Raw genomic sequence first — 21,168 nt, 5'->3', positions numbered from 1 at the left:
GAGAGAAATAATGCTTCTTCTCTCTCACCCGTCCTGCTTTCCTCCTTCCGGATACCATCTTGTCATATCCCTCCAGGTCGTCATCTGGATACAATACAAGACATTTAGAGGCCAACTTAGGAGTGTTGGGGGGGAAAAAAAAAAATCTGAACAGGCCAACCTGAGTCTGAGAGCGCAACATCACTATCATCCAGTGGTTCACTGTAGTCCATTTCCTCCTCGACATCTTCCTCTCCATCACTCCCATCTGGGGTCCAGCCATTATAAGCACAGAGCTCCAGCAATTTAGCTTCGGTGTCATTTGCGCCTGCCGAGCTCTTTCGCTTTTGGGCTGCCAACCATAGCCTCAAAACACGCTTCTGTAAGGGAGGGATGCACATGCACATTTAGAAAGAATTCCATGCTGCCCGCAGCAAAACAATTACTAAAATATCAGAAGCAGCCATCAGTGCAAGAGTCTTCAGAAATAAAAAAAAAGTCTACAAAGGCGCACAATCCTGATGTAAAGGCTGTCTGCTACCATGGGAACACGGATCCTAAACTGCAGTTCGAATAGCCGTGGGTGCGATGTCTTTTTCTGTGACATCTTGGCTGTCTTTAAAATGTTACAAGGATGAGCATAGTAACCGATGGTTAAGAATCGATTCAAAGGCAGAACACAATTAATCAACAATTGATTTAAAGACAGTCTTGGATTCATTCAGTGAAAAACTTCAGTGTCTAACATTTTGTGGTCAGCAATGGGAAGTTGATCCAGAGCTAATCAGATACTCCCGCATGAACGCTCCCATCAGAGGCCGACTAACCTGTAACCTGGCCTGCCCACACATCTGAGCGCATCGAAACGCCGCATTGTAGCTGCTGTCCTGATCCTCAGGGGCACTGCCACTCTCCTCCTGCGCCGCTGCGATGTTTAACCAAGTGCTACATTCCTGACACACGCACAGATGAGGGTTGACGTGCGAACGAGAAATATCCCCCCATCAATCGGAAATCGGATTACCTCGGCCGGGCTGCCCTGCCGTAACGCCAGCTCCTGCTTGTAGTGATGCACGGCCTCGCTGTGCCGCCGTAGGTCAGTGAAGGTGGCGGCCAGAGACACGTGGATGACCGCCAGCTCGCGTGCTGGCTTTCCCAAATCCTCAGCTCCTTTAAGCTAATTAATTAGCATTCATTTAAAATCCGGATGCATTCATTTAAAAACTCCATTTATAGATCACATTTGAAATGTAATTAACTGAAACATGCAGAAAAAAAGAAAAATCACCTGAGTTCGATATGCATCCAGGGCTTTGCGAAAGCAGCCAACCTTGCAGTAGAGATCTCCGAGCTGTTCCGCCAGCCCTATGGCCTCATGGGAGCTTAGTTTTCTGGCTTGATTTTCCCCCAACTCCTCTTCGAGCTTAAAACCCCGGTCGGCTATGGGAGTGATTTTTTTTTTAAATAAGTGTCACAAGTCAAACAACAGTTAAATGCAATGTATATTGTTAATAGCGTGTCAAGAACAGTCAATAAACAAATAATGGCTTAACACTTTTACACAAGTTAAAAATAAATTGAATGTAGAGTATAAAAAAAATAATGATAATAATTGAGGTCCTTTACCATATTTAAACATTTTCTTCATTGCCTGTTTGTCTTGTTGCTGCTGTGAACCCAACAAGAGGGCTTTTTTAAGGGATCGTCTTGCAGCTACAAAATCACCCAAAGAAAGCTGGACCTACGTGTGTTAAGAAAACAGAAAAAAAAGGCAAAAAATGAATTGTTGAATTTTAATCGCCCCATTTTATTATCCCTTTCAAATGGTCACCTTGCCGATGCAGTGGAAGCACTCGCTTTCGCTGAACTTGTCCTTCATCTTTCGGGCACATTCTTTGGCCTGCTCGAGGCAGCGCACCGAGTTGGAGTGCTGGCCGTTGCGGAAGAAGATGTTGCCCAGGTTGTAATTTGCCCGATAGAGATCCTCGAGCAGCCCACTCTTCCTTTTTTAAGAGCAAAGGAGAAGAGAGTTAACAGCAAGATAATTGTTGACTGTTGAGATTACAGACTCTCAGCTCTTACTCTGCAATGAAGACACTACGTCGGATGAACTCGCTGCAGCATTCGGGCTCTCCCAGGTGGTCATAAACCAAACCAAGATTGAGAAAAAGTCGAGCCTTCATTTCATGAATCTCTCGCTCTGGTACTGTCCCTTAAAAAAACAAACAGGGGCAGGTAAAGATTACGTGATTATTATTTTTTTATAAACAAAAGGAGCAGAGAGCAGCAGCAGGGTCATACCTTGAAGATCATCTACAATATTGAGGCTCTTTCTGAAAGCATCTTCTGCTTGTTTGAGACTTTTCCTCGATTGATCAGATTCGAAACAGAAGAGGTAAGTCCGTCCTATCGTGGCGAGCGCCCGCTGCTCCTCAGTGTGATCTCCAACAGAGCGAGCCAAATCCAGATGAAGGCGCTGATGCTACACAAGACAACGATGCACATAACACATTTATGTGTGGTCTCGAGATTCTATTTGCAAGTGAATATTTATATTTAATGTACATGGACTCACTTTAAGTGCAGTCTCGATGTTCCCCAGCTCTGCATAGCACTCTCCGATCTTACGATTTGCCACGGCGCGTCCAATTACGTCGTTTAACACTTCAGACAAAGACAACTCCTGCTGGTGCTCCTCAATAGCAGCTTCATAGTCACCTGGATGAAAGAATTCCCCACAAATCACACCAAAACAACTAATTGAGCACTGAATTATTAAAAATATATAGTATACTTAATTGTTCCAATAATATTTCATACATGAATTTGTACAAAACAATATTCCTCTCAATGAATGCAGGCAACAAAAGTGGATATGCTTATTATTCAGATTATTCTTCTTGTTATCATAATTATTAACTACTTAGATTTATATAGCACCTTTACCACCAGCATGCGATGTTTTGGAGACAATTCAACTGAGACGAAACTTTTGCACTCGACATTGTGGTGATTTATATCCGTGAAGCAAGGGTAAAAAGAAATCGTGCAACTACCGTTTCTTGAAAGCAGCTCTCCAAGCTGATTGCAGATGTTAGCCTCTTCTTTTATGTTATTGCTGTCTTGGGCTTTGCTTTTTGCTTTCTCCAACACTGCACAACCACAATCGCCGCCAATGACAACATCAAGAACGTAACAATCACTGCAAAAAGCAAACCAGCAGATCGATCAAGAGAATACTTACACTTTTTCTCCCGTGAAAAACTCATCCTGAAGTTCAAGCAAGGCAAGCCAGCTACTAACTTGCTAGCAAATGACTGACTGATCTTGGTGGAGCGCGCTCCGCTGTATGTGTTGCGTCGAAAAAAACTAATTGTGACTGAGTAACAGACACTTTTACGCGTGTTTTTCATTAAAATACATCGTTGCCGGTAGTTTACATGGCTGATCGCAAACTGGTACTGGTACTAATAAACATCGCCGTTTGACACGATTATGTGTTGCCTTTCTGTTAGGAAACTTTGCAAAACCCCGCCAGCGCGCTGCCAACCAATCGAAACTTGTTAAATTTACCCCAAATTTAGACTGTCAGGCAAACTTCTTTTAACTTACTCCCGTGACGTGTTTTTTAAAAAAACCTTCTTGAATAAAACTTCAAAATCTTTTTGGTAATAAGCATTCTTAATGGTGCCTTAACTAGAGGTAACATAGTTTATAATTTATAATTTATGCCTGTAAGTCAAAAATGAGACATATATTATAATTATTTAATTTGATTGGCTACCTGGGGACCACATGACACATGACGTTTCCTCCCAAAAACAACTGTTATGTTATAATCTGTTATGATCCTCGACAATAGTGAGTTTACGTATACATTTATTTTATTTCTATTTTTTAGGCACAACAACATTCATGTGTGTGATGCAAAGTTAAGATTCAACTGTCACATCATGTTTCTCCACTGTGATGATCAAGTTTTATGTTATGGTTTATGAAATAATTACCTTTACTGATAACATTTTATTACGAATATTAAAAAAAATATTCGGGTGAAAGTACAGGAAATATTTGTCCACCAACAACATTGAAGGGCAGAATTAGCGCCCTCGTTTGACCCATTCAGTAATAACCAATTAATCTGTTTTTGGCTCAAGGGCCAGATTTGTTTTTTTGTTTGTTTCTTTTACTGGACGGATGGGCCAGGCTACTTTTAGATCATGCAAAAGACCATATTAGAATGCATATGCAAAAAAAATTATTGTGATAAGAAAAAAATTAATCCTGATTTTTTAAAAAGAAAGTGACCTGTGGCTTGTCCCATCAGGGGATTGCACAGTGAGTCACTCCAATTCAAAATCACTTTTTCTAATCCAACCGTCTGTATGGGGAGAAAAAAAACGAGAGAAATAAATAATATCTGTGGTGGCAGGGTGGGAGACTTTTCAATTAGTCTTTCCAGATGCATAACTGTGATCGAATGGGACAATCTCAGTGGATGACAGATCTGAAAAACTGGCACGCACTCAGAATATTTTACCCAAGCCAAAGACATTATCACACCCCCACACCATCATAGATGATATCTATTGAAAGTGTTGCTGATAAAATACATTGTTCTTTTCCTCTTTGACGTAACATCAATGATTTCCAAAAACAAATGTGGAATCGTCAGAGCACAGGACCCTTTGCCATTTTACTTCCATCCATCCATCTTAGATAATTGTGAACCCAGAGAAGCAGTTACTGTTAAATGACAATGTTTTTCTTTTTTTTTTGTCGTGTTCCTGAGCCAAAATGAGCCCTTTGTGGATGCTCCTTTAATATCCAATTAACTTGTGGAACGTTCTAAACAGGTGTTGTTGTTTTTTTAGCATTCCACAGTGTTTTCTATCTTTTAGTTCAGACTCCCTGCTGCTTTATCTCACCTAAATGCCTTCGCTTTGGCTTTGACCTTTGTGTCATGGAGATAATGACACCGACATCCAATTATGACAGAAACATGAATGGCATTCAGCAGCATTGTTCATTTTCTGGCACATTTTTGTCATGGTGATTAAGTGGTTTACCCACCCGCTTCAGTTCTGACGTTAGGGGTTCCAAACTGGGCTCCAGCGTTCCTGTGTATGATCTCATGTGTTTTCTGAATTGTCCTTTGGCACAGTATGGAAAAAGGATGAATGGTTTTTTGTCGTGACAGGCTCACAAGGAGTTAAATAGCCTTTTGCATGTAACTCAGGCCACCCCTCCAAAATGCCAGCCTCTCTGTGAGTCTGCATCTCCAAAGCGTTGACCTTACAAATGAGCACGCTGCATCATTGTGGGAATTGGTTCTTCTGGGCGGCGCAAAGTCGAGTCGAGAGCACACATCAGTGAGTGCAGCAGAGAGGCAGGCACATCCGCCGCTCGCTGCAGGGATCAAATCTGCACCATCTGACGCTCAAGGATTTATGGGTTTAGTCAAAATTGCTTTTCCCACTGTGGAGATTAAGCACCGGAGGACATAGGATGTTTTCCACCCGGGCCGTAGAATAAACCAGTTTGGCTTTGCTTTGCTTTTTTTGCTCCTTTTTTTTCCCTTCTCTCTTTCAACGTTGGAGCTCAGGCGCTGGTTGAGGGAATGCCTGAGGAAGTAGTTGGAGCCCAAGAGAGGAGCACGTTCTGACTGTCGGGAGAGAGAGAGAAAGAGAGAGAGGTCCGTTCTCCGGGGAATGTGAGCCATGCGGGTGGATACTGTGCTTGTGTTCTTCATCTTCGCCTGCCTGGCAGGCGCTGCCGGAAAGATGGCTCAGTCTCGGGGTCACAAGCTGGAGACCTTTACACAAAGCAGGTACAAACGTGGGAATGCAAAAAAGCGTGCGCGCGTGTCGCTTTATACTGCGTGTGTTTGAAAAGGAGTTCATCAGGTTAGATTGACAGGATGTGGGCCGGCGTTCCCTGAGTCACCTGTGTGCTACCTCGCCCCTCCCGTTTTTTGTTTTTTTTTCATACAGCAGATTGGAGCGCAAGGGAGACCTAAATCCCTACTTCTATTTATGAACCACTGACGAGTTGTTTTGCCCCACAACCGCCGCAAGCGAGTGAAACATTTTGTCGCCCGGAGCTGACCAGATATACGACAATTTAAACTTCTCGTTATAACCCAATGGTTGAAAGTCTTTAGCAAGCGTTTGGACTTTAAATGCTGGGGGAAATAGTCACAAATGTGATCTATTGTTACCCCAAAGTGACTTCAAAATCAATAAATCAATCCATCCTCTCATCCGTCCATTTTCTTTACTGCGTGTCCTAATTAAGGTTGCCGGGTAGCTGGAGTTGATCCCAGCTGACTTTGGGTAAGAGGCAGGTTACATCCTAAATTGGTTGCCAGCCAATAGCATGGCATACGCGGAAAATACTTCCTGATTAATTAATTAGAGTAGCTATCAAAAGCAAAGCAGGGGTGGCGAAACTGAAACCGTGCTCACTCAGTCCATCATGCAATAATTCAAAACAAAACAGAACAAAAAATAAAACATCAGAGGAATTGTAATTTAAATATAAACACAAATGGACTACTTTAGAATGGCCCCCCTCCCAAAAAAAAAAAAAAAGAAAAAGCTTCCCCACATCTGAACACGTTAATTGAATTGTTGCAACTTTAATTATGCATTTGAGACATTTGTTTTTGGCAGACACTGCTAAAGGATTCTGTTTCATCATTAATTTATGACTTCATTAAAAAAATAAAAGGTAGTCTATTCATGAATTAAAAGAGTTGCTATAACTGTAGCATTGAGCTGTTTTTGACGGTTAAAACGAAAAAACCAATTTGCAAACACAAGCAGTCACCTTGTCTCTTTTTGCGATCAGCCTCTTCGTAAATACATTCTTGGCTGACTGGTGGCTGCAATGAACTTGTGATTGCTTTCTGTTGAGGATAATAAGACCATTGCAAAAGTCACAAGTCTATTGACAGCAAAGCCCATCGCTCTGTATCATATAATCCTGCCGCCTTTAGATTCTCTATCATTTGTCCAGATGTTGAGAGCTCAGTGGAGACATTAAACAGCTAAGCATCATCAGCCAGAACGAGCACGCCTCAGGTCATTTGGGCTGCGAGTGTGCACCATTTTGTCGCTAATCATCTCACGGCTGATTGGTGGTTGTCAACTAGAACGGGGAGAACAGTCATGGACGCCAACGTGATTGAAAGCAGTAATCCCTGCAAGCGTCTTTGTCGTTTTCTTCTCAAATCCGGAGTCTTACTTTTGTCTTTCGAGCAGCTATTTTGCGTTGGTGTTTTTTTTTTTTGTTTGAAATGTATTGTTGCTTTAACCGTGAAACTGGTCAAAGCAAATTTTAATGAGAGATGGCTTGATGTGTCTCGCTTAATTGAAAAACGTCTAGACTCTTTTTCTAGCACGTCAGGTTTTTGAGATATTTAAGTTTGATCTGTAAATGCTTGAAGAAAATAATTCCACTTGTTGCTGAACCTTTTAATTAATAAGTATGACTAAGTATATTTCCATATTAAAGATCATTATTTAACAATCAGCAGTAGAATATGCATGGTTTCACAAAAACATTGGTTTCTGACCCCCCCCCCCAAAAAAAACTTTCCAAAACACAAATATAAAACTATGAAAAAATGCAAAACACTAATCGCTGGGTGCCAAAGCGGAATTAAGTTTCTCCTTCAGATGCCGCATGAAGTTGCGCACGTTTTTCGACTTAGGTACACAATCCTCCCCAAAGTGGTAATCATCTCTTATTTCTGGTCGTCTCCCAGAAGTGTGAAATCACACAAACACGCTGGTGCTGTATTGTGGGTGTGTTTCCTGTTAGATTCCTCGTGGAGAAATCATCCCTGACGTTCACTTGTGCGATTCAAATTGAAAACACGGGGGCTCTTGGAGATTGATTAAGTAGGCCTACAACTGGGTGCGCTGCGAGGTAAAGCGGAGTGCAGACAGGCGGTCGACTGTGCTCTGATGACAGTCCGAGAGGGGATTGGAGCGTCATTTCTGCCAAGAGGATTAGGAACCAGCTGCTGGATGCAAGCAGACGAGTAGCACCCATCGGCCATGTGTGTAGCCAGCACCCATGATTTGCCCTTATTTCCTTTTCCCTCCTCCCTCCCTCCCATCTCGTTTTCTTTCTTTGCATCTGCTTCTGTGCCGTCGTCTTTATGTTCGTCTGTGCTTGTCAGAGGGATTTGTCTCTGTCTGTCTGTCTGTCTGTCACAACATGCTCTACTCCATTAATCCATTTTGGAGGGGTTTGGAAACTCATCTTTTTCTCCCTCGCCCTCGTGCCGCATGTGGTCTGACGAAAGCCGGTTAAGCCATGAACGTATTGAAGGCACGCCGCTGGAAGAATGACATCAGAGAAGACATGCCTTTACTCAACTTGGAGGCAATGATGAGATGATGCCCTCTTGGCCCATGTGCGACTGATGCTGGGATTGAAGCCTATGTGATGTAATCGAGAGCTGCTTAAAGAAATGTGTGCTCTCGTAAGCCTGTTTGAGTACGTATAGTGGATAGAACAAGTTGACACACCCTGTTCAGGTTTTTGTAAAATAAAATTAAAAAATGATGACATCGGTCAAATTCACCAAAATCAAACTAAAGTCCAGTCTACTTTCTGTCACTCTAATATTTATTTTTTTATGTCAATGATCAGGTCCCGAAGAGAAACAAGAATGGATGGTTCAGGTCACAAAACCGGAAGGTGAGGAAATCTATTTATTTTGGTATTGCAAAGAGGCATTTTATTTATCTTCAGTTTTTGCTAAATGTAAACACTAGAAATGCATTTCATTACACAGCAATAGGAGTCATTATTCGCTCAATTGACTGTTAATGGAGCTGCCGTATCCATGCAGACATCCACTATGGCATAACATTATTTTGCTCATTACACTGGAATGGAAACAGTAGTTGAGAGTATTTAGAGATGATCACATCCCATCCAAAGTAATAGCAAACGCGTAACAAGGAACCCATTAATTGATTTCCTTCACAATAAATCCAAGCAGTGTAGCCAAATGGCCCATGTCCACTTCAAATATGTTTCTTTCCGCAGCCCAATCTACAAAAGAAGCCCTGACTTGACAAAATCTCTGATGACTAAATCGGAGCAGCTTCTCAGGATAGACGACCACGATTTCACCATGAGGCCGGCGTTTGGAGGTCAGCCAAGAGATGTGTTTAATGACTTTTAGCTTTGAGTAGTGCATATAAAAAATATATATTTATAGCTTGCTTGAAGCCATAAGTGCTGTGCTGTCACTTACTCGGGCCAATTTTTTTTATAAGCCGAGCTCGAGTAGTTTATCAAAGCAGGTAGTGCTGTAGCAGCCATAGCTGAGCGCTTTGTACTATCTCGTCTCTCCTAGTGCTGAGTAGAAAGGGGATTTCAAGAGTTGTTGACTTAAATGTATTTGTGGGATAAACATTCACAAGCTTATGTAAATGTACACTCAGTAGTCACCTCAATAATGAGCTCTCACGGAGGAAAATGATTCCTTTACAAAGAAAATAATGTTCAGTTTAGACTGACCCTGGAATATGTACTCAAATCTTTTTTTATACAAAGTTCCTCCGGAGTAAGTTTCAACAGTCCAAAAAAATGCGCCAGGAATTAGAAAAAAGTAACATAATAAGTAAAAGTCACAATTTATTTATTTAAATATTCATTTATTTATTTATTTATGTTTCTATTTATTTATTTATTCATTTACTTATTCAATTGTTTTACTATTGTTTATATATTTTATGGATTCTATCATTTCAACTTTCAAAGAAAAACTACTGTCAGCATGCATAGTATTCATCTTATTCAAATATGAATATTATAATACAAATATTTTCCCCTGCTTCACACTTCAACTGCACATCCTCTAAAAATGCAAGCACAAGCTGGATTTCATCCTGCCTCTGCGTCAACTTTGATCCATTATTGCGACCTAATTGTGTTCGCGCACTTATCGGAGGATGATGCTGTGGAGTCTCAAAGCGGAAATAGGTCACATGGACTCTCGAATCCCACAGCCAGACTGATTTACGTTGACACTAAATATGTTTTGATAAGTGACTATGAAAGTAAAAGCCATCTGTGTAAACTTAGCATCACTGTGTCACCATCATTTTTTACTTCAGGTCCTCCCATTCCAGTCGGAGTAGATGTTCAAGTCGAAAGTTTGGACACCATCTCTGAAGTGGATATGGTGAGCAAAAAAAAAAAAAAAAAACTACTGCATATGTAAGTCACGGGGGCAGCACTTTGATATGCAGGAGTACATTTTTTTTTCCAGGACTTCACCATGACACTTTACCTTCGTCACTACTGGAAGGACGAGAGACTGTCATTTCCCAGCACCAACAACCAGAGCATGACTTTTGACAGTCGACTGGTGAAGAAAATTTGGGTCCCGGATATGTTCTTTGTGCATTCAAAGCGCTCTTTCATCCATGATACCACCACCGACAATGTCATGCTGAGGGTTTATCCTGATGGCAACGTGCTGTACAGTCTCAGGTAAACACAACGGACGGTAAACAATTTCCTTGCCTGAAATTTTACATTGAAAAGGAAAAATATCCATCTCTGTCATGTTTGCAATTTCCTACACTCAAAAAAGATTATTTATTCATGAACTTTTTTGCGTGAAAAGATGGTCAACTACATAAAAACTATTTCCCCCGAATCACAGTGGGGATGAAATTGAATTGGAAATAGAAACTGCAGCATACGAATAAATAAAAGTTGAAGGTTGCTACTGCAACAAATGTGATATTGTTCATTTCATCACAATGTGGAGTGACTTACAATACATTTTGGGAACGAATCATTGAAGGCTTTGAAGGCTGATCATTTAAAAAAAAAAAAAAAACCTAGAACAAAGGGAAGCTGTTGCTCAGTATATGAAATATATTTTTCTTTTAGGGTCACGGTTACCGCCATGTGCAATATGGACCTAAGCCGCTTCCCTCTGGATACCCAGACGTGCTCTCTGGAGATTGAAAGCTGTGAGTGGATTCATCATCGCATCTTTCACATCTTGACAACAGACTCCCAAAAGCTATGCCCACATGAAAACGAAAAAACAAACTCCTTTTCATCTTGTGTTCTGCAGCATCTGATGCCGCTAGATAAAGTGCACAAAAGAAATATTGACCTAAATGAACGCAGGGTTGATGTTGTTAAGTGCCTGCCCCTTTCCACAGACGCGTACACGGACGATGACCTGATGCTTTACTGGAAGAAAGGCAACGAATCCCTCAACACGGATGACAGAATATCCCTTTCCCAGTTCCTCATCCAGAAATTTCACACCACCACCAAGCTGGCTTTCTACAGCAGCACAGGTTACCTAATCTCCTTCCTGTGTGTTCAAGCATCCACATGAGAATTCCAGTTCACCTCGTTTGGCTTTCAAAGTCTCTCCCACACTGATCCCCAAGTGTGGGAGAATATTGGAAAACAAATTCCAGCTGGATGAAAACAGTGCAAGAAACAACTATTTAAATTTCACAGTGGCATTGAATGAATCAAATGACTTCGAACAACTTGTGCGGCGCTTTGAAGGCCCTGCGGCATTTTTTTTCCAGCCGCTCATCACTTGCCTGCTCACAAGAGCCTCTGAAGTGTTAAAAGGATTTTACGCACTATCTTCCCTTGCCAGAAATAGCATGAACCTTTCCTTTGGGAGGTTTCATGTCCTATCAACTGCTTGTACACATCATTTTATGTGTGAAAATGTGTGTGTTTGGTTTGTCCTTCACAGGCTGGTACAACCGCTTGTACATCCACTTCACCCTGCGTCGCCACATTTTCTTCTTCCTGCTGCAGACCTACTTCCCCGCGACACTCATGGTCATGTTATCCTGGGTGTCCTTCTGGATTGACCGCAGGGCAGTACCCGCGAGAGTACCTCTAGGTAAGCCCCGCCCCCTTTGAGTCTCATCATTTTCTACCCATTATACAGCAATAATGTTCACATGGGAAGACTTTGAAAGAAAAGTGTGCCTATGGCGCCCCTTAGCAGCCCTGATCCGCACAAAAGACTTTTTTCCTGCTCATTCAGATTTAATTAACACGTTAACGGCGTAATAGAAACTGTAATGACAATTAGAGATTGCAATTCCCTTACAAATTGGCACGAGATGCTCTTTCTGACTAAGGGAGGAATGAAAAGAAGAAAGCAATGCTCGACTTGCACGCTGGAGTACATCAAATTGTATCATAGCAATCAGTAGATACCAAATCAAATATGCTCCTGTAATCTGATCATCTAGGTTCTATTAGAGTCCTCCAAAATTGCAATGCTATCTCTTATCGTACTCTCAGTTCCTGAAAGGTAACACATTGTAGACCTAACAAAAAGCTAATTCTGCTATATTTATACAGGTTTTAAATCGATGTTCTCTCAAGGACGCTGGCTGTCAAATTTCCACACCAAAGCTCCCACTTTAAAACACTCTTCACTTTCCAATTACCACCATAATGAGCGACATTAAAAAACAGTAGCATAATAGACCCAAAATGTTCACCAAAAGTAAGGTAGAGCTAATATTCCAAAAGCTTTTTTGTGACCCTCTGCAGCATTATGCAAATTTTGAGCACTGCACAAAAAAATGCACCAAAACATTCATTCACAGGTGTCTAGTCTTTAAAAAATGTCTGCAATTTTTTTTTTTAATTAAAGCTGGGGTTACATAGGTTATTTGACATTAGACTACACACTATTATATTTAATGAGGTAATACAATTGATATAATCTGGACTCCTGTTTCCATGGCACCGTTTTATTAATCAGAATAACGCTACCCAGAGGAGTAGTGGAGGGAGCTCCCATTGCTCCCGACATGTCGTTTTTCTTTAGACAGCAAACGAGTTGCGACTCAATCAACGGGATCGTTGCCAAGTCACGTCCTCCAAGTTGTCTACTCTCAATTGCTTCAAGACACAATTAGCCAAACAATCGAATGACTATCAAGCCCATTTGTAATATAAACAGGTACATTTATCAAGTTGAGAAAGAAGATAGCACTTAGTATTCATATGCGTAGTGAACAGGGCTGTGGACTTGGTCGGATTTTTCCACCGAGTCCGAGTCCGGCCTCTTGACCACCGAGTCCGAGTCCGAGTCCGTGTCCGTGTCCGAGTCCGAGTCCGAGTCCGGCTGTCCATTTTTTCTGTTAATTCATGTGACTGCTTAGTCTTTATTCAAGGCTAATTTAGATCAAAATCAAAATAATGATATAAGCTGGGTGACATAATCATCCTTGACATTGGTACATAATGTAAACATTAGCCTAAGTGCAACTCAACGTGGCCGCATTGATCGTGAGCAGGGCTGTGGACAGTATTCCTACGCGCATTCTCAGCAGCATGATGAAAATAAAATTGAACGTATATTTTTTTTTATTGTCGGACTCGGTGGACTCGGTCAAAATCAGCACAGAGTCCGGCAAAAATGACAGAGTCCAACCGAGTCCGAATCCCCGAGTCCGAGTCCACAGCTCTGGTAGTGAATAAAAAACACTTTTTTTTTTAATGCATGTTTTTTTTCTCCTTCAGCGTCACACATAAAAACCTGTTTATTTCTAAATGTGACAATCTCAAGCCAGAGGCCCACCACGGAGGACAGCTGCAGGCAATCTGTGCCCTACATGTTTACTTCTTGTCTGACCTTGCTTTTGGAGCACAATCATGCAGATAATTTCATGCCGTTCTGTACCGTTTTCTATTTTTGTGTTTGCTTTAACATGGTCGAAAGAGGGATTTTTTTGTGTGTGTGTGTTTCTCATGGTAGGCATCACCACTGTGCTCACCATGTCCACCATCATCACCGGGGTCAACGCCTCTATGCCGAGAGTGTCCTACATTAAGGCGGTGGACATTTACTTATGGGTCAGCTTTGTCTTTGTCTTCCTGTCGGTGATCGAGTACGCCGCCGTCAATTACCTCTCCACAGTTCAGGAGAGGAAAGAGAGGAAGCTAAGGGAGAGAGTAAGTAATACTCTTTTCACCGTTTGAATTTTTAATGGTGCTTTTAACCTGCATGATGTTGAAAAATCCACTTTCGCATCGTCTGCCGCAACGATTGTTGGCTTCATTGCATTTGAGAAAACAAATTACCCAAGGAAGATTAAAATACTGATACCGTCATCGCATTTAAAGGCCTCGTCTAACAACGGTGGTGCCGACGGGTGATTTATTTAAGCCAACAACGATGAAATTGTTTCACTTTTAAATCAATGTGCTTTTATTTGCAAAACACATGAATAAATGCTCTTGCTGCCTGGAGGAAATTTTGCTATTCCACTGGGTGCAAAAGACCGAGACCAAGAAGAGAATATATAAATAGGAAGCAGATATTTGGATGAAGCAAAGTCAAATCCCAAGTCATATTTTCCATCTTAAATAGCCTCAGTGACTAATGAAAATACAAACTAAATCCCACGTTACATTTCAAATAGTTCTAAATTGGAACAGGAAAGAAAGATTAATGTAATGTGTGCATTTTCCCATTGGGAAATAATTGAAGCCTTTATTAGCCGTGCTGGTAGTTTTAAAAGTAATTGTTGACTGTTATAAAAGTGTATGAGGATGAGCCAAGGGATATCATTAAATTAAAGTAAAATAGAATAAAACTGTTTGATGATGTGGTGGAGTAAGAATTTCTCCGGCTGACTCAATACATTGTGCGAATTCGTGGTAAAGCTCATATGTGACCTTGATGAAGAAGGCTACCATAAAAAAAAAAGTAAAGGATGGATATGCCATATTAAAAGGCAGCTCTAAAATTAGTACGGGCAAATCTAGTGTGGATGTTCATTTGAAAGACATATTTTTAAAATTGCCTCAGTTTAAGCTTAGACCTATTAATCAATTATACATGCAAATGAACTATAGACGAACATAATGTCGCATATTGGTTAAAAACTAGCTGAAGCCTGCCGAGCTTGTTCCATTTGTTTTTTTTTATCTATGTACTGAAATCATGAAATTCTCTTAAGGGAGTGAGTAGTTTGAGTCTGCCCTACAAAATAATCCACTTTACATTATTTACTACAGTTTGAAAACTAATTAAAGCCAAGAGTACCAATTCAACAAATCGTCCGCTAAGCATCGTGAAGGGAATTGTAAGGCGTCACACGCGAGACTGAATAATATATGATGTTAATTTGCACTGACTATTTTCTACATTGCATCAGTGTAAGCCTCTCTCGGGGCCATGGCCAATCAATGCAGGCCTGGAGCTCAACCATTCTATAATATTTCATCTGGCAAATGCGAGGGCACATGGAGCCAAAATCACCCACGTTACCACCGGGAAAGATTTACAGCGCAAACAGGATTTCTTAAATATCAGAGGTTATTTATAGCTTTTGAGAGATCAACAAACTAATAAACTTTTTTTTTCAAAAACATTTCCTAGCTACCCTGCACTTGCGGTATCGGGAACCCGGACGACATGATGATCGACCCCCAGATCACCGGATACGGCTCCATGGACATCAACACCACGGGGAACTACGGCATGCCGGAGAACGGCGGGCGCCAAGATCGAATTCTGGCTCAGGTGGCCCTGAACGATCCACAGCTCACAGGCCAGGTCAAGGCCTCCAGGGGCTACGTGAACATATGGATCGACACACACGCCATAGACAAATACTCCCGGGTGGTCTTCCCCGGAGCTTACATCCTCTTTAACATCATCTACTGGTCCATCTACTCGTAAGCACAGGGAAGAATGTGCGCTGAGCTGAGAAGAACTGATATGTAAGGACTTAGTGGAAACGCTACCGGGAACGAGGACCGTCGCCTTCTCAACAGAAGCCTCTTAAGACTGGTGACTTGCACTGGTTCCGCTCCAAATGTGTGTGTGCGCGCGTATGTGTATCTGTGTGTGTCATGCAGTGACTTTCGTGGCGTGCATAGAAAGACGTTTGCTGTCGCTTAATGTACCGCCTGCTATGAGAGGCGAAAGCAGCACTTTTTCACTCCTTGAAGGATGGAACCACCGCACAAATATGTTTCTTATTATATATGATAAGTATTAACCGTTTGGGAGCTTTTTATTTTCATCATAGTCGCTCGGAGGTGTTTTTAGGACGTGAAGAGCCTCTTGCTTATTCGCCTTTTTGGGGGCCTCAACATGTCACAAATGTGTGTATGCTGGTGAAAATTGATGTCTTTTAGGGATTCACAGCATGACAGCTTGCCACAAGAATGAAATAATAGAAAAGAGTGTTACTGTCTCCAATGCTAAATTACTGTAGCAACAGAGCAAATCCCCACATGAAAAAAAAAAAAAGCTATCTTCTGCTGAATTCCATCCATTTTCTATAGTGCATGAATACATTAGGGTGAGCTGAAGTCTATCCCAGCTGACTTTGGACCTCTGGATTGATTGTCAGTCAATTGCGTGGCACGTATATGGATAATCCACGATTCACATTCCCACCTATGGACAATATCGTCTGCCTGCATGTTTCTGGAAGAAGCATGGGAGCGACACACAGGAATTTCTGAGCTGAAACTCAAACACAACTGTGAGGCTGATGTGCTAGCCATCAAACTCTATTGATCATTTTGGGGATTCACAATGAAAAATAGATGTGAGGCCCTGTTTATTATTGCTTGTTGCTTCATTTTCTCTTTAGAATTGCATGGCAGGTCCAATCAACTGGTCTTGTGGGACGTATTTTGGTCCACATGCCGTAGGTTGCCCACCCCTGAGGAGACCATTGAAAGACACTGCATCAACTCTATTTTCACACTTGCCAATTAGTCACACAACTCTAAACCTCCTCAAGACAATCAGCACGTAAAATATGACTCGATGTACGTTTCCTTGTGTGACTTTCGTATCAGTGCTGTGAAGCTAGCGCATTGCATCTTTGTGATTGGACAATGGTTTGTTATGAATTAAAAAAAAAAGACAAAAGAAAACAAAAGCACTGGCTGATGTACCTTATCATTAGAATGACTATTTCTTCTTTATTGATACCAGCACAGCTAAAAATACGCCACCACGGTGAAATTACCAAGAACTGGACATAATCCCTCTGAAATTGATAAAAAGATGAGAATAAAACTGGTCAGGGATGCTGCCAGGAGACTAAAAGCAATTCAATTTGCTGCAGTTATTTCTAGCCAATAGTGGCTGTTGGATTCGGTTGACAACAATCTCCTGTTATCGTCATAGTAGGTCTGGCATGCTTAACGATAAATTTCAAAACATGCTTTAAAGGCGATGACCTTCAAGTTTGAATTCATAAGTGAAAAGCATGCTCAAGTGACTCGGCCACTGAATAATCATCAATGTCATTGCCTTCAAGTACAAAAGTGTGGGATGAGAGGCACCGTTCCTGAATAAAAAACTTTAAATGAAAAAGCTTGCTCAACATTTTATAAAGTTTTATGAAGGAAAGGAATCCAACATGCTTTTGAATATCTGTTCTTGATAAGCAGAATAAACATGAAAGCAGAAAATATAACAAGAAGCAAGCGAATACGCTGCCGTGAATATGAAGCTCCAGATTTCTTCTCAGAAAATAGACGGTTTTACTTCGAACTGCTTAACGGGCGCTTCGAGTTCTCTTGATAAAATGGCTTTTATAGCTAACAGTAAATGCCACGTTTTTGTGAAACCTTTTAAATTAAGCAAAAAGCTCCTTTTGCTTCATTCGGATTCCATTGAAGTGGTGAATAAAAGCGAAATTGTAGAACCTCTGACACTGGCTTGATTTTTTCTTCCTTTGCATAAAACTGCTTCAAATATTTTGTAGTGAGCTGTTATGTCTCGAGGTGTCGCCAGTTTTTTTGCAAAGTGCTCTCTCACTCTCTCAGCAGATGCAGGCTGCACATCTACAGCTGTCATGGCCAGAGCCTTGGCCACCTTCAGGGTGTACATCTGGCTTGGCAAAGACACAGCTGACGTGGAGGAAGGGATGGCATCAAATGGACATTAAGTAAACAGGCAAACAACATGGCTAAATCAAGAATTATTATACCACCTGCTGCTTTGGCGTACTCCTTGGTGTGATTAAACGTATCTGTGCCAATGTAGAGGAAGGAACGGATTGCATGGTACCTCGAACGTTGCCAAAGTCTGAGGTAGGACAAATGTGTGTGCATTCACTCATGTCTGTCCACAGTGTGGCAGTGGATTAATCGTGTCTTGAAGCAGTTGAGGCAACGTGGAGTGCACTACATGGCTCCAAGCAGCTGAGGCCATGTTGTTTCAGCTCCACTACTTGGATATGAAAGAGTCATTCTTTAAAGTGTGGTATGCGTACAATATGCAGGCTTCCTCTAGTGGTGTACAAAGGTATTGCTGAATTAAATGTTCCAACTGTGCATAATGTGCCTTAAATTCTTATTTTAAGTCAATAAAATATATTTTAGTTGTACTCAACTTTCAAACATTTAGATTTTTACTGAACTTTAATGTGCAATTTATATAATCTATATTAAAAATAGTAAGTACCGTATTTGCCGGTGTACAGGTCGACTCGGTGTATAAGTCGACCCCCTAAAATTCGACGGAAATTTACGATTTTATGATATATCCTTTGTATAAGTCGAGCTCAATTGTTGCATTATATTAAACTTCAAAATTCAATATGCGAAATTTATTGACGAAATGTGTTCAAATTCCGGGAGGCCGTGCGCATGCGGCTGTTTATAAGCACCGCGGAGGAGATCGCGGCCGGCGAGCTCGCGCACGCCACCCGGCACCAACGGGAGGCCGGAAATAGCTCCAAGCCGAGCGGATCGGCACTTTATAAGCACCGCGGAGGAGATCGCGGCGCCTCATTGGACTTCCAGCGGCCGGCGAGCTCGCGCACCCGCCCGGCACATCCGGGAGGCCGTGCGCACGAGCCAAGTGGCCGAAAATAGCCCCCGCCGAGCGGATCGGCTGTTTATAAGCACCGCGGAGGTGGTCGCGGCGTCTCATTCGACTTCCAGCGGCCGGCGAGCTCGCGCACCCGCCCGGCACATCCGGGAGGCCGTGCGCACGAGCCAAGTGGCCGAAAATAGCCCCCGCCGAGCGGATCGGCTGTTTATAAGCACCGCGGAGGTGGTGGCGGCGCCTCATTCGACTTCCAGCGGCCGGCGAGCTCGCGCACCCGCCCGGCACATCCGGGAGGCCGTGCGCACGAGCCAAGTGGCCGAAAATAGCCCCCGCCGAGCGGATCGGCTGTTTATAAGCACCGCGGAGGTGGTGGCGGCGCCTCATTCGACTTCCAGTGGCCGGCGAGCTCGCGCGCCCGCCCGGCACATCCGGGAGGCCGTGCGCACGAGCCAAGTGGCCGAAAATAGCCCCCGCCGAGCGGATCGGCTGTTTATAAGCACCGCGGAGGTGGTCGCGGCGTCTCATTCGACTTCCAGCGGCCGGCGAGCTCGCGCACCCGCCCGGCACATCCGGGAGGCCGTGCGCACGAGCCAAGTGGCCGAAAATAGCCCCCGCCGAGCGGATCGGCTGTTTATAAGCACCGCGGAGGTGGTGGCGGCGCCTCATTCGACTTCCAGCGGGCCGCGCACTCGCGCACGCCGCCCGGTTCAAATTTTCTAAGTGCAACGCACAATGAGATGCATGAGAAACGGCCTTGGTTACCATCACATTTGAAGCGATGAATACGAAGTTAAATTTTATGACTCGGTGTATAAGTCGAGGTCGATTTTTTTCGGTCGATTTTGGATCGAAAAAGGTCGACCAATACACCGGCAAATACGGTATTAAAAAATATATTGAAAAAAAATTACACTATATTTTAGAAAAGTGTTGTTGAAAGTGAATAATGTTAGAGTGGCTTACAATATTAAAGGTAATTATAAGAACCACTGGCCTAAAGAAATCTAACATGACATCAGAATAACATTGAAAAATTATCATTTTTATATTATTCTAAGTAAAATACTTTCCATGGTATTATCTGCTATTATATATGTATAGACAAAAACAAACATTTTATTTTATATATTGATCCACATTACGTACAGGTGTGTATTTAAATATATTACTTACAATTCTAATATTTTGATCATTTAAACAATATTTTTTTCACCTGAAATAATAATTGATCCGTTAAAGGCGAATTCTTCATGATATCACAATGACAAACTTATCATTCAAGAAGAGACTACAGCAGCAAAAAAAAAAAAAAAAAAAGAAACCACTGCATTAGTACAGCACATGAACACGTAACCCTAACATTAGAGTCTGTTTATTTTCGGTGTACCCTGAGGGATTTACCACAGCTGCATGCGGACTCTTCCCTCAAATATTTCTGTTTGAATTGTACGTGTGGAGAATGTGAAACACAGCAGGAGTGTGGAAGAATTGGCTCTATTGGGAGGTTAGCTTCTTCTTTAAAGTTCAATCTTGAGATGACAGTCGAGGTCTCCATGGCAACAATTGAGGAACATTCTTGGACAGTGATGGAAGGACTTCTCTTTGAACATAATAGTATACTGAATGCAGACCACTCTAGTCGACTCTGTCTTTTATTTTTCTGGACTTGTGAAAGTAGTTGAATGTAACAACTGTCACAGCCAGACAAATAAAAATGTTCAAGAAGCGCGGGAGCCTATCCAAAGCATATTTTCAGGATGAGCCCAAATGTCTTAACTCAAAGCCGCAGATCGTTCTTGTGACCGTCTATGGATGTCTGCATGTTGTCTGAATATGTATGCCGTGTGAAACACATGCCTCGCATATTCAAAAACAAAGCCTTAGTGGGCTAAGAATTCTGGACAAGTGGTGAAACGAGAAAAGTTTTTGAAATTGAGAAGAAGAAACTCCCACTACAACATTTGGGAAAGTGCTAAGGGTTTTGTTCAGCTTTCCCAAACAACTTGGCCTCGGGGAATGATTGTATTCTTCCCTTGACAGACTCATTTATTAAGTATTGTGGAAATTGGTGGCTCCTTCCAAAAGCACAAAAGTAGAAAATAAGCAGAGGCAGACCTTGGCCGAGGTGATAACTGACAATTCCGATCTAGCCGGTGGTGCATGCACAGATGTGTTTTGTTTTACACGTTTGAAGAAATTAAAGCTACGAATGCTAAAATGGGAAAACTGTCATACATGGCTACAGTTGAACCTTGTAATGGATTAAATCAATTTACATGATTTCCTGCAGGGGTAAAACATTATACAAGCAAAGAATCCAAATGTATTCT

The 21,168-nt window shown here is 42.0% G+C and overlaps 2 protein-coding genes across 6 annotated transcripts in view; one reads left to right on the top strand and one right to left on the bottom strand.

Annotated features, from left to right (window-relative positions):
- Nucleotides 1–21,168, bottom strand: part of tonsl (tonsoku-like, DNA repair protein) — a 38,859-nt gene that overhangs the window by 4,904 nt on the left and 12,787 nt on the right. For 4 of the 5 annotated variants that reach the window (XM_088400920.1, XM_088400918.1, XM_088400921.1 and 1 more), the window contains exons 4-14: nucleotides 3,036–3,181; nucleotides 2,555–2,697; nucleotides 2,281–2,461; nucleotides 2,062–2,191; nucleotides 1,811–1,982; nucleotides 1,606–1,720; nucleotides 1,268–1,419; nucleotides 1,004–1,156; nucleotides 807–932; nucleotides 161–359; nucleotides 29–84 (exon numbers count right to left, since the gene is read on the bottom strand). In XM_088400920.1, coding sequence (XP_088257046.1) covers nucleotides 29–84; nucleotides 161–359; nucleotides 807–932; nucleotides 1,004–1,156; nucleotides 1,268–1,419; nucleotides 1,606–1,720; nucleotides 1,811–1,982; nucleotides 2,062–2,191; nucleotides 2,281–2,461; nucleotides 2,555–2,697; nucleotides 3,036–3,181 — 1,573 coding nt within the window. Of the gene's footprint in view, nucleotides 1–28; nucleotides 85–160; nucleotides 360–806; nucleotides 933–1,003; nucleotides 1,157–1,267; nucleotides 1,420–1,605; nucleotides 1,721–1,810; nucleotides 1,983–2,061; nucleotides 2,192–2,280; nucleotides 2,462–2,554; nucleotides 2,698–3,035; nucleotides 3,182–3,223; nucleotides 5,795–6,810; nucleotides 6,890–21,168 lie in introns of all 5 variants that reach the window. The other variant, XM_088400922.1, reaches the window with a different exon arrangement.
- Nucleotides 5,290–17,715, top strand: LOC148385303 (gamma-aminobutyric acid receptor subunit rho-1-like). Its single transcript, XM_088400924.1, has 10 exons — nucleotides 5,290–5,809; nucleotides 8,647–8,694; nucleotides 9,049–9,155; nucleotides 10,125–10,192; nucleotides 10,280–10,503; nucleotides 10,912–10,994; nucleotides 11,193–11,333; nucleotides 11,753–11,905; nucleotides 13,784–13,980; nucleotides 15,413–17,715. Exons 1-10 carry the CDS (start codon nucleotides 5,700–5,702, stop codon nucleotides 15,713–15,715), a joined length of 1,434 nt encoding a protein of 477 aa, XP_088257050.1. The 5' UTR covers nucleotides 5,290–5,699; the 3' UTR covers nucleotides 15,716–17,715.

Source organism: Syngnathus floridae, chromosome 16 (genome assembly GCF_059516105.1).
Source record: "Syngnathus floridae isolate MCC-2025c chromosome 16, RoL_Sflo_1.0, whole genome shotgun sequence".
Taxonomy (NCBI): domain Eukaryota; kingdom Metazoa; phylum Chordata; class Actinopteri; order Syngnathiformes; family Syngnathidae; genus Syngnathus; species Syngnathus floridae.
Note: the sequence above shows the minus strand (reverse complement) of the source record. Positions and strands in the feature narration are given on the sequence as shown.